A 25,565-nucleotide genomic window follows, 5' to 3' on the forward strand; every position below is an offset into this window, starting at 1 on the left:
GTTTGAGACGTCTGCTTATTGTTAGCTGGGTGAGAGTGTTCATTCCTGAAAGAGGTTGATTGGTAGTTCATTACTTTATACACGCTTCATGTTTTCATCAAATATCGTTTCTACAGAAGGGAAGAGTTGAGTGGTCATTATAAAAACACTCAACTCATCACTATTTAAAGCACAGCAGCTATGGGATGTATATCCTTTTTGTTAATCTTGTTGCATTAGTTGAAGTTGCATCATTAATAACTAGTCCAGCGACAGAAAGTATCCTATCAGAGTTGATATTCTACTGGCATCATAGCACTGGCTGATGAAGAAACAATCGCGTGGAAACTTTGTCGTACTTAGCATACTTCTACTCTGCAGACACCATACAGATCCTGTCTCAATGCCAATATACAGATAGTTCATGGTGGGAGCAGGCCTGGGGCAGTGCTATCATAGTCAGTAAAAATATCAGATATCAGGATAATCAATAAAAACAGCTACTATTCAGTCTTGAGTCCACTGTTCCTGACGGCTTCTTAATTGGGCACACAGGCTAGATTTGGCTGGTTAGAAATAATTACTTGCAACCTCCTTATAGGATTCTCACCTCCTTATAGGATTCAACCTCCTTAAGGATTGCAACTTCCTTATATGTTGTGAATGAATGAAAATCTCGCTAAAAATTGGAAGAGATGTAAAAAGAAATGTCAACAGCTACCTTCATGCAATTATAGCAGCTCAGCCAGCTAAAGAACATACTGTTTGCTGGTGATAACGATACCCCAAGGAGCATTAGGAGAAAAGTCATTTTGCGTCACTGTTATAGTGACGATGCTGTACAAATTTTCGACCAGTCTCATTTTCTTAATGATGCCAATTTACCTGAATATAGGAATTGTCTCCCCCGATGTGCTAGCCAAATTTGATGTCTACTTCAACCCCAACTGGAACTAGTTGTATGACTAGAATATGTTCATGTCAATCATCCAGGGTAATAGTGAGCCCATTGGCTTGTTTGTCAAACCTGACACGAGTGAGTGTTTGCGAATTCATGAAGTACGATGATGCTTGTTCACTGTGTGTTGAACATCAAAGATTCTCTCTTCAGAACGGCTCGCTTACATATACCAGTACCTAAGCCAATACATGGTTATAGATTTTGAATTTTTGATCATGTAAAAGGAAAATGCCCTGCCTATGATGAAGCGGGTTGCAAGTGTGGCAAAAAACTTCAATGAATGTACAATAGCTGTAAAAATAAGTTAATGTAGTGAACATTCTATAGATGAATACTGGGAAGATATAAATGCCAGGAGAATGTATCCATCAAAGGGCTGGTTCAAGGAATACCAAATTTGTGTAAGGGACATATATGTATGGCAATAAACATCATAGGTTTCCTTTAAGACGGGGTCCTATCTGATACACTATCACTATCACGAGTCGAAGATCTCAACGCAAATATTGAATAATGCCAGCCTCGATGTACTTCAATTAAGTGCTTCCCAATGCTGGGCGGACATCACCGTACTTGGGTTCAGTTCATGTAAATAACTACCTTTTCAGTTACTCAGTGAGAATATTACCCACTATTTTGATCTCCAGGCATCAATCATTGTCTTTCTACCCACAATGCACCATGAGCCAGCTTCTCATTGCATTGTACTAGCTGATGGTAGAAAGATCCCATACAAACTTCAAAATATTTTTTCCTTAAGTTAGGTTGGTCAAACTTACCTGATTGAACACGAAACAGATCTCATCTTTAAGGAAATATACATTTGCTTTAGGATTTAGTGTAATATTCTCAAGTTCTGTTATGTTGCGCTACTGAAATTATAACATGAACAAGCTAGGCTCCAAGGCTGGCAATATAAGACAAAAATGCAAATAAATTCCAACAGCTCTTTTCTCTATCGGTTTATTAAGAGTGATATCTGCAGTACAGAGTTGTTATTTGTAGTCACTCTGACATTTCTTTCCTCTCATTTATACACTTGGCTAGTTTTAGTTGAACGAATCAAATCCTCCAGCGCAAACAAGCTGGGATGGTAGGATTTGAGGCTATAGTCACCCTGGTTACAACCAGTGTGTCAAGGCCAAGAACTTCCAACAGCCCTATTCTCTATTGGTTTATTAAGAGTTCTTAGATTTCTGCAGTACAGAATTGTTATTTGTTGTTGACATCACTCTAACATCTCCTTATAGGTCTACTCTCATTTATCTACTTGGCTAGTTTGAGAAAGAATAAAATCTCATTCAGCCCAAACAAGCTGGTAGGATTTGATCCCTGGTAGCACTGGTTACAACCAGCGTGTCACAACTGGACTATCAGAGTATTCAATAGTTTTGATAATGGACATTCGAGCTGTTTTGAGTCTGAAAAACAAGGTTTTTTTTTGTTTTTGTCTGTATGGCCATATATGCACTTTTTACCAAGCACTTGTTTGGTATTGTAGTGCTCTCGTCAAACTATCCTGCAGAAAAAGGCTGAGAAGGAGTACAAGCAGAAGGTATCACAGCAAAAAGGTAAATATTTAGTTACGAGCTGGTGCAGAGGTTGTTTCTCATGAGTAATTGTTCTTCTATGAATGTATGACATGCTACAAGAAAGACCTCATTATGAATATTGTGTAAATCAGATGAGCAGTATGTAGACTTCTGCTCTCACATGAGGGTTTATGACCCTTACCTGCAGTCACGTATTTGAAACTGGAATTCAAACAGAGGCTGACATCACCACAGTTTTAGTGGGGTAATGAGAGTTACCATATTTATAAACAGTGTTATAGTACTTAAACTGAGACTATCAAGTTTTAAAATAATAATATAACAATAAGATCTCAATACTAAGAAAACAACTCTGATTAATAGCATCAATCAGTATTACAAAGACAGAGAACTCTCCCCATCTTTGGTAATGGCTGTACTAGTAGTGCATGTTTATCAGTAGAAAAGCATTTCGTCATGTAGTTAATAATTTATTCATTTTAATTTTCAGTAGAACCAGCTTGCTAAAATCTACCTTTACTGGTTTAGACTAGTTGAGATGACCATTTGTTTCGCTAGAGGAGAAAACCTTGTTGAATATCTTCCAGGTGCTTTCAGATTTTCTGGATATGATGTTTCTGCTGTCAATAACACTCGCATCAATGCTGTCAAAAGGTCGCTCAATATCTATTTCTGCTGGAGTGGATTTTAACTAAAGCTTAAAATGACATCACTATTGACTGATTATAGTAATATTAATGGAAAAAGAATGCTAAACCTTCTAGATCAATCATCACTCGTCTTTCCCATCATAAACTTGTGAGATTTGAAAATGTCTCGAGAAAATCTGAAAGCACTTCATGAGTTCCATGGTACTTTTTAAAGATGTGGTATACACACTTTTAGCACTGAAACACAACAGCAGTTTTCGAAGTCAAGTGATGTCTGGTTTTTTGCAGACAAGAGCAACTTGGTCATACAAACTCGCATGCTTTTAACAAATTAAGCATGGGAGCCTGTTTGTTGTTTTATTATTTATTAGTGAATTAATAAACATACATTTTGAATTTAACAGCCTTACATGACCTTTGCATAAAGCTGGGTCATGAAAGACAATTGGTCGACCTTGCTATCAACCGGAATGGAAAAGCTTTTGATAACGCTAAAGATCTTGTAGTAGCAGTTTACAAACTTGAGGAAGAAGAGGATATGGGGATGGAGGTATGCAATTCACAAATAGTTATAAACATGTTAATATTTTTGGTATATGTCTCTCCTTGTAGATACTGTAAAACATCTAATTTAGCGCCACCTTTATTTGAACACCACCTCTATTTGACCGCCACTCTGACTATCTTTTATCTTTATGAACCCATAATATCAAGTGATCAATAAAAAAGTGTCCTCCAAATCATATTAGTAATGAATCATTTACATTACTAACAATCAATTCTCTCGTCGTCCTACTCCAAAACTCTTTTTTTTCGTTAAAACTTTGAAAGCAACACCATCTAAATAACTGCCTCAGGCTAATAATGGTTCCTTGTTTAACATGGTTTTGATACTTCAAAGTACATGTAGATAAAAAACATTTTGCGAGTTTTGGGCCAAAGGTTACGTTTAGCGAGCAAAACCTTTACGCGATGCATTTGTGCTAAATGCAATGCGTAAAAGTTTTGTTCTGCCAAAAGTTTGTTAGCGTTAATTTTGGACATTAATATCGACTAGTTCAGCAGTACATTGTACAGTACATTCAGATGACATTGTAGAAGGTGTTGGACAACTGAAAATTTTTGTTCCATCGAAAGCAACAATCAGAAAACAGCTGGCCGAGAAAACACTGCAAATATTTTTGTTTTAAAGGCGTTAATTTTAGTTCCTTCGTGTAATATAAGTATGGTTTGTTTGAGTCACTTGTTCACGAATATATATTTGTATCATTTGATAGATTATTATTGGGCAGACTTATAAATTTGCAGATTTATAGCATATTATTTGATAGCATCATTGTGGTAATCTGATCTTACAATTGATCGAAGCTCGTAATTCCTCTTCTATTGCACATAAAAAGCTAGTTTTGGCTGCAAACTGTAGCATTAATATCAATGAGTGCAATGAGCTTTTATGCAATATTATTAAATTTAGTTAAAAAATAAAAATATGTCTTCAAATTTAGAATGAATTGAAAATTGAAAACTCCAAATTACAAAGTTGGACACTATTGTAAGCAATAGATATTAGCTGGTAGAGATATTTCTCTGTTTCTCAATGTATATTTATTAAGAGATCTTTGACAAGTTGGAGGGGTAATTTAGCAGATTTATTGCATCCAAAAGGTTTAATATCACTCCACCGGAAAAATAGGGCAAAATATAGGCGACATTCACTTTGCCCAAAAATGGGCTAAATTTATCAAAATTCTGACAAGCTACTTGGAAAATATATCTCAGCCTCTATTTGAACGCCGCCTTTAATTGACCGCCGCTACAGAAGAAGGGTTTAAAAATTGCGTCATGGCATTCAATTAGAGGTTTTACGGTAAGTTTTTATTATATTTAATGATCTGACTGGGAGAACCACAAGATATTCTGACAGCGAAAATCTAAATAGTTGGCGGTGTGAAGGTTATTAATATATTTTTATTAGTTGGAGTGTTTGGTTCTAGGTTCTGGTTTGTCGCTCGGTAGCTAATCAGTGTGTCCAGTAAAGCTTAACGATGTCCAAAAATCACCAAACAATTTGATTTTTCAAAAAATTGGTTCGCGATATTATTATGTAAAAACTTATAAATTTTTGTTAATATTTTTTGCATATTTCAACTTGAATAGAAACTGTTTTTGTTTATGATAGTTAAAATATCTATTTCCTGAATGTCTTTGTGCATGGAATACCATGGTATGAGCTTATTATAAGACTAGAAGGCCTGTGCACTTTAGTTCCAGTATCACTCACTCTGAAAATCGTCAGGTGTGAGATAAATCATCATTACATGATTACATCGTTTATACTATTGGTAATATATATTTAGATGGTGGTGATTCTCATATCGTCTACCTTATAAATCACCACCAAACAATTAAATTGCCATATCGTGAAACTAGTCTCCAGTAAATCATGTGATGACAAATCCAAAGTATTTGATACTTGGTATCATGTCAAATCCTAGTAATCAATTCATAGAAGGTTTAATAATGTCCTAACCATGCAGCGCAATTTACCGTGACAAGTTATAATTATCCTGATAATAATATCAAGATTAAATGCCCTCATATTAAATATTGAGTTCTTTGGCAATAATACCCGATACTTTGGTACATCATTGCTAATCTTAGTAAAAACTTTTGATTAATTTTTCAATGGTATAGCAGAGAATCCCAATAATTTGATGGATGGTACCATAAAAAGCCCAAACCAATATAACCCCTAAGTCTTCTGTATGTAATAATTTCAGTAGGACACAACTATAGATAGGATTTCTAGATTAATCATTGGGAAGGCAAACAGTTTGTTTGGTTATTGAGTTTTCATGATCCTTTATGATGACCTCAGGTCAAATATAACTCAAACAATTAGACAATTGGTAATCTTTAGCTAATGCTTACTGATGTGTCACTCTAAAGGTGTGATAACCCTAGTTGTTACCCAACATTTTGTGAAACTCACTACAGAACACAAAATTTAGTTTTAATCTGTAGCAATTATCTCTTGGTATAGAAGAAAGTGGCATGGTAATAATGCAGTGTCCATAGCATGACGTTCTGCTTCCTTCCCAATGCTACTTGTATAGTAATTGGAACCTTCATTCCCTCTTTTTCCTTTTGTGACCTACTAAACAACGAGTAGTCTTTATTACTACAGTTATGACCTCGCAATGCACTCATCTATTGTGTTACAGTTTTATCCAACTATAATTCCGAATCTTGAGGAGTTTACTCTCCGTAGATCTTTTGTTAAATTCGCTCTGCCTCTGTTTGTTTTGCAGACGGAGCGAAGCTCTCAGGTAATGCATTTCATGTCAGCACCATCAGCTCCAATCAAGGCTCAAGAAGACGTAGCTAGAGTATTGAATGGAGGTGAGTCAAGTCACTGATTAAGTTGGATTAGGGTCAAGTTGAAACCTTGAAACTAAGAATTATATATGCTAATATTTGGATTCTCAGCCTGACATATTATATTGACAATTTATTTATTATGATTATTTCTAGGAAGGAAAGCATGTAAGACAGTGAGCAGTAAAAGCATGTTAGACAGTGAGCAGTAAAATAATGCAGAAATTCAACATCCTTTCACTCACTTCCAGTTGTAAAGGACCCATTTCAACATTGTCATAACTACCACAGGCTTTTTTATGTGCCAGACACTGAGTAATTATCAAATCAAATTGCAGATGTCCAGAGTGTATGTTTGTTACACTTGTTCCTTGCTATTCAATTCCCTATCAATCAAATGTTCATCACTTTTCAATTAAAATTAATATACGCCAACTCATCTGTTAGCCCTTAATTCATGCAATAGTTTTAGAATTTTACAATTGGTGCTGTCCAGAGTGTGTGTTGGAAATGAGGGTCAACTATAACAAGTAATGAGAGAGCTGGCTGTGAAGAAAATAGAAGGGTATAGGTGGTCTCCAATTCCTTATGACAGACTTGTGACAGACTGGAATCCTTCATGACGGACTGGAATCTTTCGTGACAGACTGGAATCTTTCGTGACAGACTAAAATCCTTCGTGACAGACTGGAATCCTTCGTGACAGACTGGAATCCTTCATGACAGACTGTAATCCTTCATGACAGACTAGAATCCTTCGTGACAGACTGGAATCCTTCGTGACAGACTGGAATCCTTCATGACAGACTGGAATCCTTCGTGACAGACTGGAATCCTTCATGACAGACTGGAATCTTTCATGACAGACTGCAATCCTTTGATTAGTCATTCTGATGCTCAATTGTGAATCAGCGGTGACCACCATGTAGGTGTAACTAGTATTATCTTCTCTCTATCTCAGTGGTGACCACCATGTAGGTGTAACTGGTATTATCTTCTCTCTATCTCAGTGATGACTACCATGTAGGTGTAACTAGTATTATCTTCTCTCTATCTCAGTGGTGACTACCATGTAGGTGTAACTGGTATTATCTCTCTATCTCTGTGGTGACCACCATGTAGTTGTAACTGGTATTATTTTCTCTCCATCTCAGTGGTTACCACCATGTAGGTGTAACTGGTATTATCTTCTCTCCATCTCAGTGGTGACCACCATGTAGGTGTAACTGGTATTATCTCTCTATCTCAGCGGTGACTACCATGTAGTTGTAACTGGTATTATTATCTCTCCATCTCAGTGATGACCACCATGTTGGTGTAACTGGTATTATCTTCTCTCTATCTCAGTGGTGACCACCATGTAGGTGTAACTGGTATTATCTTCTCTCCATCTCAGTTGTGACTACCATGTAGATGTAAGTGGTATTATATTCTCCCCAGGTCTTTACTGGCACTGAAATATTTATCTAGTTTGCATTACCCTGTCGTATTTGCATGTTCCTTGAGCTGTTTTTGTTTTTAGACCAGGAAATGCTTGGAGGAATTCAAACCGACGGTGTAGAACTGATCCGTTCCCCAGGCACCTGTTTCAACTGCTTCAACCGAAGGGGTCAGAAAATAGATGTAAGTTTATAGAACATGTCTTCTATTATGGTTTTGCTTTACTTTTTTCAAAAGTAATTATTGTTGAGAACCAAGCACTTATTGTTGGTACTTTGTGTTTAAAACATCCATGAGGAGCTGCCCTCTACCGACATGGTAACTTTAGAAGACGATTCTGTCTTCATACATAAATGCTACTACTAGCGAGTAACCTGCTTCTAGGCTACGGAAGTTGCTCTTCCTTGTGGACACCTGATCTTTTGTGACAAATGTGGTCAAGATGAGAAAGATCGAGTAGACAAAAGCCCATTATACAAGAGCAAGTGCCCTACCCGTGGATGTTCTTCTCTTATGACTGGCCTTTTCAAAACCTACGTCAGTTAAAAAGGTATGTAAATAGTTCTAATTTATCTCAGTTAATGCAAAGATCATGTACTTTTAATTTAACACTTGGTCAGCCTGATAAAATATCTCTTATGTTTGTAAATGGTATGTGAAATTTTGCTATAGCAGTATTGATCAAATCTTTCTGCCATTCTGGTTGAGTTTAGAACATGAACACCTAGTTCTTTCATCTATCTTCAGTAGTTATTTGTTCCTGTTACATACTTGTGTTTTCATAACTTACAAGGCATTTTAATTGAATAGCCTAGTGCTAAAAGTACTTGAGTCCCAATTTTGGCCATCTGCAATTTTCACTGTAGAATGTTAAAGCACAAACACCCAAGTTTAGCAGCACCAAAAATATGCATGAAAAAGTACATGAGTCGTGTATAAATTACAAAGGTAAACCAAAATTTTCTATACTGATGCACTAAAAATATTTGAATCCACGAGCTGACAATCAGATTAAGGCTATTGTGTCATGTGATTACACGGCTCGGTTCAGAGCATTCAACAATGGCTGAGCAAGTAGATGAAGCAGCTATTCCTGAACTTCTAACTTGAGAAGCCAAAAAAGGGCTAGTAACTCATCTGAATGGACTAGAAAAATGTTTTATTATGCAGGCTTTTAATCTGACATTGCTGTTCTTTACATCTGCTGGTCACCTAATCATTCTCATTGTCACTGAACATGAATAAAAGTGTGTTAATCTTTTGAACACCCCAAGTCATTGCACTATAAGTACTCAACTCCATAAAAAACAGCTCAGATTTTTGCAATCCAATAATACAAAGGGATCTAAGGAACTTACAATGTGAATTTAGTGACAGTTATAAGCCTGATAATGTAGGTAAAGGATGCCTAGTGACCTTTCTCTGATTTCACAAGGTTTTACCTTTAACTTTGCTTAGCCGCCGTAGGCCATTTTGTGACTTGAGAACTTTTAGCGCCGGGTCCTTCAATTGTATGATGAAGTTCATTCACCATTCTCTGATAATATTCCCGTTTGTTCATGTACTCTTGGTTGAGACGAAAGTTACTTAAACGTTTGAAGGGGAGGGTATAGAAGGCATCTTACATAGTTGGCAGGAAAGTGAGAAAACATTTTACTACTGTTATTTACTGCGATACAAGATCCTCCTTGATGCCATCAAAGCACTACTTCGGCAGTGGATGAAGCAATCAGTTGGTAATTCAAGTCAAACGCTGCATATGGAGCTCGTTTGTTAACATTGCTGAAATAGCAGACTCTGAGTAGTTATCAACATGAGCCCAGCCCTCATAACCATTATTACTCTGTTTAATATTTTAGAAGTTTGGCAGGTTTGTTATTATTTTAGAATTTTCTAGCCAAAGTTTACTCATTTGTTAATATGAACCAATAAGTCAATCAAAAAACGCCGGCCTTGATGTTTGCTCAACCGTCATGGTTGAGAGGGAATAAGTATAGAATGTACCCTATAATAAGGTTGAGAGGGAATAAATATAGAAGGTACCTTATATAGCTGAGAGAGAAATGAGTATGCAAAATATATTATATGGGTGAGAGAGAATGAATATGGAAGGTACTTTATATGGTTGAGAGAGAATGAATATGGAAGGTTCCTTATATGGTTGAGAGGGGAATGAATATGGAAGGTACCTTATATGGTTGAGAGGAATGAATATGGAAGGTACCTTACATGTTTGAGAGGGAATAAGTATGGTAGGTACCTTATATGGTTGAGAGGGAATGAATATGGAAGGTACATTATATGGTTGAGAGAGAATGAATATGGAAGGTTCCTTATATGGTTGAGAGGGGAATGAATATGGAAGGTACCTTATATGGTTGAGAGGAATGAATATGGAAGGTACCTTATAGGGTTGGGAGGGAATGAATATGGAAAGTACCTTATATGGTTGAGAGAGAATGAAAATTGAAGGTACCCTATATGGTTGAGAGGGAATGAATATGAAAGGTACCTTATATGGTTGAGAGAGAATGAATATGGAAGGTATCTTATATGGTTGAAAGGGGATGAATATGAAAGGTATCTTGTATGGTTGAGAGAGAATGAATATGGAAGGTACCTTATATGGTTGAGAGGAATGAATATGGAAGCTACCTTATATGGTTGAGAGAGGAATGAATACGGAAGATGCCTTATATAGTTGAGAGGGGAATGAATATGGAAGGTACCTTATGTGGTTGAGAGAGAATGAATATGGAAGGTACCTTATATGGTTGAGAGGAATGAATATGGAGATACCTTATATGGTTGAGAGGGGAGTGAATATGGAAGGTACCTTATATGGTTGAGAGAGAATGAATATGGAAGATACTTTTTATGGTTGAGAGAGGAATAAATATTGAAGGTACCTTATATGGTTGAGAGAGGAATGAATATGGAAGGTACCTTATATGGTTGAGAGGGGAATGAATATGGAAGGTACCTTATAGGGTTGGGAGGGAATGAATATGGAAAGTACCTTATATGGTTGAGAGAGAATGAAAATTGAAGGTACCCTATATGGTTGAGAAGAATGAATATGGAAGGTGCCTTATATGGTTGAGAGGGGAATGAATATGGAAGGTACCTTATATGGTTGAGAGGGAATGAATATGGAAGGTACCTTATATGGTTGAGAGGGAATGAATATGGAAGGTACCTTATATGGTTGAGAGAGAATGAATATGGAAGATACCTTATATGGTTGAGAGAGGAATAAATATTGAAGGTACCTTATATGGTTCAGAGGGAATGAATATGGAAGGTGCCTTATATGGTTCAGAGGAAATGCATTATCAGTCGGGGCTAGTCGTCTCAGAATTTGCACAAGTCCAAAAGGCTTGCGAACTCTGAGCGCACAGGTAGTTGTGGCAGCTGATTAGTATTGCATTCTGGGTATTGGGAAGCAGCGAGTCTGACACTTGATTAAAGACCAGTTTAGTTCACTGAGAATAGCCGACTTAAGAGTTTGTGTAAATGGGGAGATGGAGACCAAGGCTTTTCATGGAAACAATTATTGTATTATTGGAGCTCAGGCTTATTTTAATGTACTGATGCTTCTACTAAGGGCTCAAGATATGGAATAACCCTATATAAGTTATTCTGTAATGTTTACTCTCAAAGGGAAACCGTATGTTTGTTCCTATCAATGACTCACTGATCAAACAGTTGATCACCCAATAGTTAGCTGGTGTGTATTGTTATTAACTGTCACATGATTAGTTGGTGTTGCATGAGATCTTAAGCAACCCTAAATATGTTATTCTATAATGTTAACTCAATCAAAGGGAAACTAGGTTTGTTCCTGTCGATGACTCACTGATCAAGGAGTTCATTACTCATATATATTATTAATAACTTTCTGATAAGCTGACAGCTTTTTCTCTGTGTGTTTCATAGCGTGTTTATTCTATTTAAACTCGTATAGAAGTATTGTATTGTATACGTACTACTGTTTGTGAACTCTAATCATAACCTATCAATGGTGAATAGAGCTTATCTAACAAGATAAATGGTGGAGTAACCCATATGTTTATGGGCTGAAGTTCAGTATGATTTTACTGCAGCAACTTGTTGACTACACTTCAATAGCTATCAGATTCATGGCTAACGTTTGACATTCTCAACATATGATTATAGGGACTTGGTCAAATATTAAAAAAAGGTTTTCAGTCTCATCTTTGTGGCCGTGTCAGCCATCGGAGCTATCTCATATAAACTCATTATTGTTCCCAATATTAATTATTATTATTTTGTTATACTTATGTTTGCAGCAGACCTAAAGGAACACATTTTTGAGTGCAGTATATACTAATTACCAGTGTAGTTTTATTGCTATGTAACACCATATAATCAATAATCCATTATCTTTGGCTTGATTTGTTTATGCTGGCTGTATCATGTCAATAAAATATCTCAGTGCTTGCTTCTATATCCTATCAATAACAGAACAATTACAATTTAATTGCATTGACAAAAAAACTGAAAAACCTTGAAAAACTGATATTGGTAAATAAACATGAATAATGCTAATGGATAGTGTAAAGGCAGTACTTCCTGACTATCTCTCGTCAGAATGATGGCACTGCACATAAATGCCATGATCAACGCTGACTCTTCATGAAGTTCTTCTAGACAGAAAAACTTTATCATAAATTAGCTGCTGCCAGCTAGTACTCAACTCACAAGATACAAGTCTAAAAGACCTATGGTTGAATATATATATAGTACCTTATATGGTTGAGAGGGAATGAATATGGAAGGTACCTTATATGGTTGAGAGGAATGAATATGGAAGGTACCTTATATGGTTGAGAGGAATGAATATGGAAGGTATCTTATATGGTTGAGAAGAATGAATATGGAAGGTACCTTATATGGTTGAGAGGGAATGAATACGGAAGGTACCTTATATGGTTGAGAGGAATAAATATTTAAGGTACCTTATATGGTTGAGAGGAATGAATATGGAAGGTACCTTATATGGTTGAGAGAGGAATGAATATGGAAGGTACCTTATATGGTTGAGAGGAATAAATATGGAAGGTACCTTATATGGTTGAGAGGAATGAATATGGAAGGTATCTTATATGGTTGAGAGAGAATGAATATGGAAGGTAGCTTATATGGTTGAGAGGAGTAAATATGGAAGGTGCCTTATATGGTTGAGAGGAATAAATATGGAAGGTATCTTATATGGTTGAGAGGAATGAATATGGAAGGTACCTTATATGTTTGAGAGGAATGAATATGGAAGGTACCTTATATGGTTGAGAGGAATGAATATGGAAGGTAACTTATATGGTTGAGAGGGAATGAATGTGGAAGGTACCTTATATGGTTGAGAGAAAATGAATATGGAAGGTATCTTATATGGTTGAGAGGAATGAATATGGAAGGTACCTTATATGGTTGGGGGGAAAAATATGGAAGGTACCTTATATGGTTGAAAGGGAATGAATATGGAAGATCCCTTATATGGTTGAAAGGAATAAATATGGAAGGTATCTTATATGGTTGAGAGGAATGAATATGGAAGGTACCTTATATGGTTGAGAGGAATGAATATGGAAGGTACCTTATATGGTTGAGAGGAAATGAATATGGAAGGTACCTTATATGGTTGAGGGGAAAAATATGGAAGGTAACTTATATGGCTGAGAGGGAATGAATATAGAAGGTACCTTATATGGTTGAGAGGAAATGAATATGGAAGGTACCTTATATTATTGAGAGGGAATAAATATGGAAGGTACCTTATATGGTTGAGAGGAATGAATATAGAAGGTACCTTATATGGTTGAAAGGATCGAATATGGAAGGTAAGGTACCTTATATGGTTGAGGGGAAAAATATGGAAGGTAACTTATATGGCTGAGAGGGAATGAATATTGAAGGTACCTTATATGGTTGAGAGGGAATAAATATGGAAGGTACCTTATATGGGTGAAAGGGAATGAATATGGAAGGTACCTTATATAGTTGAGAGAGGAATGAATATGGAAGGTACTTTATATGGTTGAGAGGGAATGAATATGGAAGGTACCTTATATGGTTGAAAGATAATGAATATGGAAGGTACCTTATATGGTTGAAAGATAATGAATATGGAAGGTACCTTATATGGTTGAGAGAGGAGTGAATATGGAAGGTACCTTATATGGTTGAGAGGGAATGAATATGAAATGTACTTCATATGGTTGAGAAGGAATGAATATGGCAGGTACTTTATATGGTTGAGAGGGAATGAATATGGAAGGTACCTTATATGGTTGAGAGAGAATGAATATGGAAGTAACCTTATATGGTTGAGAGGAATGAATATGGAAGGTACCTTATATGGTTGAGAGGGAATGAATATGGAAGGTACTTTATATGGTTGAAAGGAACCTGAAAAATCACATTTCCTAACCTGAAATAGGCTAATATTAACCAATAGGTTTTCGTAACTAATTGCATCTGCCAACCACCTGCTGTTCTATTGATTTTTATTTCCCTATCAGTCCCTTGCTATAAACTACTTGTTCCGTTGTATTTGGTTGTTAAAAGTATCGTTATTCTATTATTACATCACTTCCTTCCTTTAGTGATTCTGCAAATCGCCCAAATACGAAATCCTCCTTGATGCCGTCAAAGCATTACTACGTCAGGCGAAGCAGCATTCAGTTAGCATCGAGTCAAACGCTGCATGTGGAGCTGGTTCGTTGATATGGCTGAAATTGCCGACGTTGACTAGTGACCCTTATGCGCTCTGGCTCTTCTCCAACAAGTGGAAATTAGAAAGTGTGTGTAACTACAGGAAGATGTTCTACTAGGCTCGCTGCTTCTACAATAGCCCGAGTCTGATACACTATCACTCGGGGTTATGTGTCTCAGAATTTGCACAAGAGTTGCAAGAAGTTGCATGAGATATGGAGCAACCCTAAATATGTCATTCTATTATGTTAACTCAATCAAAGGGACACTGGAAGTTTGTTCCTGTCGATGACTCATTGATCAAGGAGTTCATTACTCATATATATTACTAATAACTTTCTGATAAGCTGACAGCTTTTTCTCTGTGTGTTTCATAGCGTGTTTATTCTATTTAAACTCGTATAGAAGTATTGTATTGTATACGTACTACTGTTTGTGAACTCTAATCATAACCTATCAATGGTGAATAGAGCTTATCTAACAAGATAAATGGTGGAGTAACCCATATGATTATGGGCTGAAGTGCAGTATGATTTTACTGCAGCAACTTGTTGACTACACTTCAATAGCTATCAGATTCATGGCTAACGTTTGACATTCTCAACATATGATTATAGGGACTTGGTAAAATATTAAAAAAAGGTTTTCAGTTTCCTCTTCATCTTTATGGCCGTGTCAGCCATCGGAGCTATCTTATATAAACTCATTATTGTTCCCAACATTAATTATTATTATTTTGTTATACTTAAGTTTGCAGCAGACCTAAAGGAACACATTTTTGAGTGCAGTATATACTAATTACCAGTGTAGTTTTATTGCTATGTAACACCATATAATCAATAATCCATTATCTTTGGCTTGATTTGTTTATGCTGGCTGTATCATGTCAATAAAATATCTCAGTGCTTGCTTCTATGTCCTATCAATAACAGAACTATTAAGATTTAATTGCATTGACAAAAAAACTGAAAAACCTTGAAAAACTGATATTGGTAAATGAACATATAAATAATGCTAATGAATAGTGTAAAGGCAGTACTTCCTGACTATCTCTCGTCAGAATGATGGCACTGCACATAAATGCCATGATCAACGCTGACTCTTCATGAAGTTCTTCTAGACAGAACAACTTTATCATAAATTAGCTGCTGCCAGCTAGTACTCAACTCACAAGATACAAGTCTAAAAGGCCTATTAAGTGCTTACATTGTTGGTGCAACATGGTCAGAAGTTTCATGTCATACCATAAATAGAAATTTATAGAAGTCGACCCGGAGTATAAGTCAAGGTTTAAAGGTAAGTTGAGGACGGATTTTTGAGCTTCAAATTTAATGTCAAACTTTTGACATACGCGCCGGAATTTACGGTACTTGCCAAGCCTTCTATTCACACTTGATCCGCCAGATGTCTGACACTACCTCAGTCTTACTTCTCCCTCCTAAATGCTTTTCAGATTTAGTGCTATACTAAATAGTGTAGCTATTATATTCTCATTCGCAAAGCGTTAGCAAGGCTACAAGCAAATGCCCAATATTTTATATGACACAAGTTCATTTCATTTTAAATTGAAGAATTAAAATACTCCGGATGAACAAGGCTGGTTGGCACTAAACTTGCCTCTTTCCGCTTATGATAAAATGTGTTGTTTTTATACCTATGGTCAAAGTATCAGTCAAATTAGTATCAGCAGATATTCCGTAGAATGTATTTGAAGCCAACATGTTTTCGAGTGGGATGGTTACAAGTCTTGCTTTTGGTGTATCTATGATACATTCTTGAGACCGGCTAACTAGCGCTCTGATGAAACAAACGGTTTGCGGTGCCAACGCTCCTAAAATACAACTTGCTGAAACCAACTCACTTGTGCTAAACCAACAGATTGCGCTGAACCAAATGCTTCCTACACTACAACCTGCTGGACCCAACAGGCTGGCTTAACTCATTGTAAGAACAATAACTGTTTAATTCTAAACATCACTACTACCTTCTCTGAGCTTGCTGTCAGTTATTTGACTGACGATAGGCCACGATAAGAATGTGGTAACTTTTCTCCAATGAATAAACAGTTTTATTGAATTCATATACGGTAATCATAAGTCTCCCTCAGGAGCAAAACACTAGCTGACCTGCCTAACAATTTGCAGCAGTAGTTATATTGTGTAAGTGAGTGAATTAGAGCATAACAATTATTTTTGAACCGACCAATCACGCTACTTTGCTGTCTACTAACTTTGCATGATTTCCGCAAATGAAACTATAAAAATTGTTGTGCTGCAACTAACCATCATGATGCAATAAACTAGGCACTAACAAAAAAGCCCATGAAAAATTACATACAATATGTTGTGAACAGCACTCTCACGTGATAGAAAGACATATTCTGAGAACAAAAAGTAATAAATGCAAAATCTCATCGGAAGAAAAATTATAAACAAAATAGAAGCATATTGTTTAAAAAAGGTTTTAACAGCTATTAACTAATTAGAACAGACACATAGTATTTCGGCATACAACTCTCAGCATTAATAAATTTTATTAACATGTGACACTATGAATAAACTCATTAAAGATTGTCAGTTGCGAAAAAATATCTATAAATTTTGGCAAATGGTGTCTTTTATCTTTTGTGTCAATTTCAATCCTAGAAGTCCTTTGTATATATCTAGCGGCTCAGCCTTATCATCTTTTCATCAGTCCATCGGAAATGAATGCTTTTCTGCACTGAATATCTCGCCTTGACAATGGAACCGCTCCAGCGTGAGACACCATCCAGTCTGGCTTGCTCTGCGAGGTGCTCCCCGTAGCCCTTTTCAAGACCATCACTCATTGCATGGTTTGTTTGTTAGAATATTATTTTCGATTTTTAGGTTTACTACTTTGCGCAGGCCTCGATAAAATGGTAAAAATAAATAAAGCCCTTTTTCATTCTAGGGCTTTGAAAAAGTACCAGTTTCCTTTGCCAACTTATCTCATGTAACAGTAACTGGTACACAAGGTGGTAACTTAGTACATGATGACAAGCAAAAATCGCAATACCACTAATTAAACAAGCAGTCCAAATCTGTGAGAAATTCATATAGGGTACATCCTTGTTTGTACATAAGCCAAAAACTATTACCTACCCATTTGATGGAATTAATGGAAGCCACTTATGCTGATGCACATACATGTTATATTAGTGTTATACGTTGTTTAACCACAAACACTCTTTTAGTAGTCAGCTAATCATAGGAACTATACCTGGTGTATTATTTGTAATCAGTTGTCTTAGGTTGAATTTAGTCTGAAACTAGGGCCTGGCTAGCCACTAATACTATGGTCGAACAGAGCATTTATTATATGAATTTCGATCCTTCAGTAGCACTCCGCCGTCTGCCGTTTTTCTTAGGTCCACTATTGCTCCTAATCTCCTTCTTTAGCATGTACTAGAGCTTGTGGCAAGGAGTACGTGTCAGTGTTTATGTTCTCAGCTAGGGCTGTTTGCGATGTTGTTGCTATATCGCAACTAGCTTGCTATATGATGCTTGGGTTGTAACTCACGGACAATTTTGGTATGAAGAGGTTATAAAAGATTGAGGTCTTTGCATATACTGTAGGTAGGTCACCTCTAGTTGTAGCTCATATACTGTAGGTAGGTCACCTCTAGTTGTAGCTCATATACTGTAGGTAGGTCACCTCTAGTTGTAGCTCATATACTGTAGGGAGGTCACCTCCAGTTGTAGCTCATATACTGTAGGTAGGTCACCTCTAGTTGTAGCTCATATACTGTAGGTAGGTCACCTCTAGTTGTAGCTCATATACTGTAGGTAGGTCACCTCTGTAGTGTATCAGGGTCATAAGTATGCCACCTGAATCATACTGTCAACAATTGCAATAATGTGGCAATATGTTTGCTTCTTGGTGCTGTTGTCTTTGCACCTGAAATCGTCACTATGGTGAATCATTGATGACTTGCATACACATATATATTGCTTGTAATGTAAAAATAAAACAGTCTTGAATTAGCCAGCCACCAGAAGTCTTGATACACTAAATTGGCGACGAGGATGCCAGATAATAAAGCCATGGCTAATTTGCCAGAATTTGACAACTCTACGAGTGTTGAGTCATATTTGGAGCGGTTGGAGATATATTTTGCTGTGAACAAGGTTACGGGAGACTCTCGTCAGCACATGCTGCTCATGGGTTTGAAAGGCTATCAATACGATACAATACGAGATCTGGCAGCCCCACAGAAGCCTAAGGATTTGACATACAGTGGCCTAGTTGACCTTGTATGCAAGCACTTTGGTACGTCAAAGCACTGGCTGGTGGAACGACTTTCATTCAGAGAGATGAGACAGAATTCGGGTGAGAATCTCAATGAATATGTCAGCCGCTTGAAAAGGACAGCTCGCCAATGTGAGTTTGCCAGTAGTCTGGACGTCAACCTAGTGGAACAATTTCTACGTGGCATGCGGGACACAATGCTGAGGTCAAAGCTGATCGCACTTGAGGAATCAAAGCTAACTGATATTACTGGTTTATTGCAAGAAGCAAATGCCAAGGTCGCTATAGAGCAGATTACACTTCCAGATGTGAAATCTGAAATGAATGCAGTCAAGAGGAATTGTTTCAGCAAGGGACAAGCAATCTGTGGTGATTGTGGTTTAGAGCAACGGATTAACCACAAGTGCCCAGCAAAAGGGCGCACATGTTTTAAATGTGGGGGCAACGGTCATTTAGCAAAAGCCCCTGCCTGCCCAAAGAATAACATCAGAGCTGTTGAGAAGGCACAGAAATTATTTGACTACGAGGACGACGATTCCCTGTTTTAAGTCAGTCAGCTTAGCCAGAAATCTACTAGTCAGTTAGCCAGTCAGCACTGTTTGCTCAATTTTGAAATGTGACGTTATTCAGCCATTCACTGTGTGTGATGTCTCTCTGCTATCTACTGTGTGTAGTGTTTCTAGTGTAGTCCAGCCAGAATTTGAGTTAGTACTGTGTGAACTTCTCAACAGATCTTGCATTTATTTAATGTAAATATTTCTGTTTTTTGGGAGAAAAGGAAAGAATATGTTTATATGTTTATTGAATTGTCAAAGATTGTCATATTCTTCTTTGTAGCCCATGTACCTGTATTACGTAAGCTTTCAATTTTGTAAAATTGGTAAGGGATGTAGTGTATCAGGGTCATAAGTATGCCACCTGAATCATACTGTCAACAATTGCAATAATGTGGCAATATGTTTGCTTCTTGGTGCTGTTGTCTTTGCACCTGAAATCGTCACTATGGTGAATCATTGATGACTTGCATACACATATATATTGCTTGTAATGTAAAAATAAAACAGTCTTGAATTAGCCAGCCACCAGAAGTCTTGATACACTAAAACCTCTAGTTGTAGCTCATATACTGTAGGTAGGTCACCTCTAGTTGTAGCTCATATACTGTAGGGAGGTCACCTCTAGTTGTAGCTCATATACTGTAGGTAGGTCACCTCTAGTTGTAGCTCATATACTGTAGGGAGGTCACCTCTAGTTGTAGCTCATATACTGTAGGTAGGTCACCTCTAGTTGTAGCTCATATACTGTAGGTAGGTCACCTCTAGTTGTAGCTCATATACTGTAGGGAGGTCACCTCTAGTTGTAGCTCATATACTGTAGGTAGGTCACCTCTAGTTGTAGCTCATATACTGTAGGTAGGTCACCTCTAGTTGTAGCTCATATACTGTAGGTAGGTCACCTCTAGTTGTAGCTCATATACTGTAGGTAGGTGACCTCTAGTTGTAGCTCATATACTGTAGGTAGGTCACCTCTAGTTGTAGCTCATATACTGTAGGTAGGTCACCTCTAGTTGTAGCTCATATACTGTAGGTAGGTCACCTCTAGTTGTAGCTCATATACTGTAGGTAGGTGACCTCTAGTTGTAGCTCATATACTGTAGGTAGGTCACCTCTAGTTGTAGCTCATATACTGTAGATAGGTTACCTCTAGTTGTAGCTCTGGTGTTCGGAGTGAGTTCAGTTTTACTGTTCATAAAAAATTGAGGTCTTTGCATATACTGTAGGTAGGTCACCTCTAGTTGTAGCTCTGGTGTTCGGAGTGAATTCAGTTTTACTGTTCATCAATTCGTTGTTCATTTTCTTCCTTTGCTAAAAGTGTATGCAGACAATTGTGTTTAATGTTGTAGCTCCTAATGTTAATGCTAAAGTTTCTATATTTAGCGTTTCACAAGCATTGGTTTTGTTTTTTCTTCCTGTTGCATTAGAAATGAATTGTACAACAGTATCTTGCACCATTTCTATGTTGTACACATGATAATGTTGGCAGGGGTCCCACAACACTACTATTTTCTAAATGCCGTCTATACAGACTTGCGAAGGCCAGTAGGCTATTATTCCAGCACCATTGTTATCTCCTAGCTCCTAGATTGTCACGGGTTCTTAAAGTTGATAGCCTTAGTATTGAGTGTTAAAATATCCGGTTGGCAATTAACATAACTGGATATTATGTTATTAATAATATCATAATGATCATTATCAGATAACTGATATAACAATTAGTAATAATGTAAACAATATCATAGTAAATGTTACAATGGCAGCCGTAGTACAGTGGTTAGTGTGCTGGCATATAACCAGTAGGTCAGTGGATCAAATCACAGAAGGACTGCCGGTGGTATTAGGAAGGACATCCAACCACAATTGCTCCAGTACCAATTCCCATGCGCAGATCTCACAGTATATTCAGTTTCAGAATAAATCTGGTTCGGAATAAAAGTGCAGCTGAGAAGAATTAAGTCTTGATAACGAAGTTGGAAAAAATTAACTAAACAAATAAAATAAGATGAGTAAAATGGAAATGATTGCTAGTTAGTTTCAGTATAGTTGCAGTTTCATGTAATATCATCTACTAGTAGTAGCATTTTTCTTGATTTTGCTTTTAGTAATGGCTGAAGTAATTCAGGAGTGGTGATAGGCTGGTGCAATGCATGTTATTGCTTATCACTAATGGTGCAATAAAATCTATCAAATAATATCCTATAGACCTGAAAATTTATTTATAAGTTATATAATAATAACATATTAAATGCTACAAATATATATTCAAAAACAAGTGACATAAACAAAACATATTTATAATTCATGCAGAAACAAAAATTAACAGTTTTGAAACCAAGGTATTTGCATTGTTTGCTCGATCAGTTGGGTTCTAATTGTTGCTTGTTGTTCTTCTGGCTGTTCAATACCTTCCACCATATCATCTGCTTTTTCTGAACTGCTGAATTAGTCAATATTAGCATTCGAACAATTTTTTAGCAGAGCAAAACTTTTACGAGTGGCATTTTGGACAAATGCAACGCGTAAAAGTTTTGTTCGATAAGCACAACTTTTAGCCTAAAACTAGTCATCCGTAAACCGTCGTAATTGTAAACCATTTTTCATATACATGGAAATATCACGAAGGCGTTAAACAAGGAACTATTCTTAACCTAATACGGTTGTTAAATATTTCTATGTTGGTGCGTTCAAAGTTTTAACAAAATAACCAAAAAGCTTTGCAGTTGGAGAACAAGCTTCGATACGAACAAAAACTATGAAAGATTTGTTTTGTTTGATTTGTTTTTGATGTCATCATTAGTACGATTTTGTGGACATTTTTCTACTTGCTATTATCGATTCATAAAGATCAAAATGCCAAAGTGCCAGTCAAATGGAGGTGGCGTTCAATTAGACTGTAGCGTTCTATTTTTAACCCTTCTCCTATAGGGGGGGTCAAATAGAGGTGGTGTTCAATTAGACTGTAGCGCTCTATTTTTAACCCTTCTCTTATAGTGGCGGTCAAATAGAGGTGGCGTTCAATTAGAGGTTTTACAGTAAATGCCAATCCATGGATGAGTTCCTTGTAGCTGTGAATTTTGAAATTATATTCTCAAGTGTTGCAACACGAGGTATCGCTTCATCAGCCAGTTCACCAATATCATACAGAAAAGAATTTTTACTGGGTTTTAAACTTGCCCCCATTGCATATCTTGTCGTAATATTTCTTTAGTGGTTTTGACTGATACATCTAATGGCTGCAATTTTGAGGTGGTATGAGGAGGAAATGTGACCTTCAACTCTACCAATTTTCGCTGTTTGAATAGCTTGTATTGACAAGAGGCCGATATGATTAGCCAAGATAGTCATTTCAGGAGCATCCTTAGAAGGCTAAAGGTGCGTTTACACCAGGCCGATTTGTCGGAGTTGTTTCAACTCCGACGAAATTTGAGTTGGAACCGCTTCTAGTCTGTCTACGATTTGAAATACGTTTTTGCAGAGGCTTTTACACCGGACCAACTCCAACTCCGATTATACAAAATGGGTCACTATTTTAACCAATTAAATACAACATCGATACCTATTCCATTTTGAGCGCTTATCACCATAAACGGAAACGATAACCTTGCCATTGATTCATAGCACGCCCACACAGCTTCAACTTACCATAATTCTTATAGTAACAATAGTAATAATTTAGTTCGTCAAAAGTAATTTTTTTCAAGGATGGAACAAGACAACGACGATTTACTACTATGTTGTGCTGCAGCTGCAGCCGTTATAATTTTAGATGAAGTCGAAGAAAAACAGGTACGTGCGCATATTTTAATTTGGATATACATTGTATAGTCAATTATTTAAGCTATTCATATTGTTAACATTTAATTTAACAATATTGTTTACGGTTTTTCATCAATGTTTCAATTTACATAATTTTATTAATTGTCACTGTACCCAGTTAGACAAACCGTTAGAAAAAATAATGCTAATATTTATCGAAATATCACTATATCTTAGTAAATCCACCATTGCATTTCCCTCTGGCAGTTTCTATATTCGACAGTACCCTAACAAGGCAATCTACTTTTAAACTGCTTGGCTTTGTCATCAACCAGACCACATCTCATTCATGTCAAATAACATCATCTAACCTACGTTTATTTTATAACATTCGTCATCTTATGAACTTTGATATTGCCAGACTATATTACTATAATTTTATCCATTCTTATCTTATATATGGCCTACATGTGTTCTACCCTACAACACCTGTAAAATCTTTTAAAACCAAACTCAAACTACACCTACTATTCTCTGACCAATAATACCATTAACCATCTAGTCTCACCTATTTTAACATTATACGATGGTTGTTTTCATAACTAGAAATTTGTTGTCATAGATATGCATAACTATTTTCACGGAGTTTTTGTTTGTCCAATTTTTGTTTAAACAATACTTTTAGTTGTACATTGCTTTTTAGTTAGTTTACTAGCTGTGGTACCTTGTGGAAAACATATTGTAAAATATGACTATTGATTATCACAATAAAGGTTGCTCATGTATATATATATATATTGCCTATTAATTTTCGGGAAAATCTTTCCTCGGTTTGTGACCCAAACCGACTTTTCACATGATTGTACTACTGCATGTTCTGTATATTTGTAGGAAGATTTGAGAAAGGGTAAACCATGGGTCGGTCCAATTACTGGATCACGTACCATACATGGTGCTTTTTATTCAACTGTGCCCAAGCTAATCGATGCTACTGGCGATGACAAGCTACCGTCCAACCGGGTTGGCACGTTCCAAAATTACTTCCGATTGTCTAAAGAAGAGTTTTGCTTAGTTTTATCGAAAGTGGAGCTAGAAATAAAGAAGCTAGATACCCACTATAGAGAAGCTATTACTGCCGAAGAAAGATTGATGGTAACACTGAGATATTTAGCTACCGGCTCTAGTTTAACTCAACTGCAGTATGAATGGTATATCTCAGTTGCTAGCTTATCACAAATAATTTCCGAGACTTCAAGAGCAATATATAATTGTTTAAAAGACGACTTTATTAAAACTCCGTCTAGTGTGCAAGAATGGCTCAACATCTCGACTGATTTGGAAGATAAATGGAATTTCCCAAATGCCATTGGTGCCCTTGACGGCAAACATGTGATGATGAACAAGCCTTGGCGTGCTGGGTCTGAGTACCATAACTACAAGGGACAGGAATCAATTATCTTGCTGGCTATGTGTGACGCCAATTACTCTTTTATGTATGTTGATGTTGGGGCACAAGGTCGAGCTTCAGATGGAGGTGTTTTTGAAGTCAGTACGCTGCAGGCATCATTGACCAGCAATAATATTAACGTACCGCCTGCCCGCTTGCTGCCAGGGTGTAAAGAACCTTTACCTTATGTAATACTAGCCGATGAGGCCTTTCCTTTAAAATCTCACTTGATGCGACCATACCCGAAAAGGGTTTTGACAGATGAGAGAAGAATTTTTAATTACCGGTTGTCACGGGTTAGAAGACTAATTGAAAACTCATTTGGAATTCTCTCTTCGACATGGCGAATTTTACTTCGTCACATTGACCCTCAGCCAGATAAAACTAGAACCATTGTATTGGCTTGCTGCGCTCTGCACAATCTGATTCGTAGTTCTTGCCATCCTCCTGAAGGAACAGTGCCACCATTACCTCGAGAACCGTCTAATCTAGCAGACACTATACCTAGTGTTAGACCAACTGAAGCTGCTAAGATGGTTCGGGAACAGTATTGTGATTATCTCAACAAAGATGGAGCAGTCTGGTGGCAGAGAGGGTACGCATTGTTACAATGATACAGGTGAGCTTGATTTTAAAGCATTTTATAACTAGGCTGCTTGAAATTCATCTCTTGTGTTCTGACATTTCTCTTCAGCAATTTGTGTGCAGGGATACAAATAATTGCAATAATTTCAAAATTTTTCACACGGTTCACCTGTAGTTTGGTGAGCATATCTAAGACTGTCTCTTGCAGTAGTGAATGAGAATTACCTATGTTTTAGATCTGTCAAGCAATGGTAA

General features: G+C 36.8%; 3 protein-coding genes across 5 annotated transcripts in view; all 3 read left to right on the forward strand.

Moving 5' to 3' along the window:
- LOC137408862 (baculoviral IAP repeat-containing protein 7-like) overlaps positions 1-15,321 on the forward strand; it is an 88,042-nt gene extending 72,721 nt beyond the window's left edge. For all 3 annotated transcript variants that reach the window (XM_068095447.1, XM_068095445.1, XM_068095444.1), the window contains 6 exons: positions 2,442-2,511; positions 3,548-3,693; positions 6,455-6,545; positions 8,044-8,144; positions 8,346-8,511; positions 14,588-15,321. In XM_068095447.1, coding sequence (XP_067951548.1) covers positions 2,442-2,511; positions 3,548-3,693; positions 6,455-6,545; positions 8,044-8,144; positions 8,346-8,507 — 570 coding nt within the window. In that variant the 3' untranslated portion in view covers positions 8,508-8,511; positions 14,588-15,321. The remainder of the gene's footprint in view (positions 1-2,441; positions 2,512-3,547; positions 3,694-6,454; positions 6,546-8,043; positions 8,145-8,345; positions 8,512-14,587) is intronic.
- A 3,421-nt stretch (positions 15,322-18,742) lies between these two features.
- LOC137408691 (uncharacterized) lies at positions 18,743-19,513 on the forward strand. The gene has a single exon (XM_068095269.1). It carries the CDS (start codon positions 18,743-18,745, stop codon positions 19,511-19,513), a length of 771 nt encoding a protein of 256 aa, XP_067951370.1.
- A 3,711-nt stretch (positions 19,514-23,224) lies between these two features.
- LOC137408692 (putative nuclease HARBI1) lies at positions 23,225-25,565 on the forward strand. Its single transcript, XM_068095270.1, has 3 exons — positions 23,225-23,308; positions 24,170-25,320; positions 25,547-25,565. The coding sequence occupies exons 1-3, from the start codon at positions 23,225-23,227 to the stop codon at positions 25,563-25,565; spliced, it is 1,254 nt and encodes a 417-aa protein (XP_067951371.1).

This window comes from Watersipora subatra, chromosome 11, assembly GCF_963576615.1.
Source record: "Watersipora subatra chromosome 11, tzWatSuba1.1, whole genome shotgun sequence".
Classification (NCBI taxonomy): Eukaryota; Metazoa; Bryozoa; class Gymnolaemata; order Cheilostomatida; family Watersiporidae; genus Watersipora; species Watersipora subatra.

Coding starts and splice junctions, on each gene's coding strand:
- LOC137408691 (XM_068095269.1), top strand. CDS start 18,743: ATGCCAGATAATAAAGCCATGGCTAATTTGCCAGAATTTGACAACTCT.
- LOC137408692 (XM_068095270.1), top strand. CDS start 23,225: ATGGAACAAGACAACGACGATTTACTACTATGTTGTGCTGCAGCTGCA. Junction 23,309..24,169: donor ATGAAGTCGAAGAAAAACAG/GTACGTGCGCAT, acceptor GTATATTTGTAG/GAAGATTTGAGAAAGGGTAA.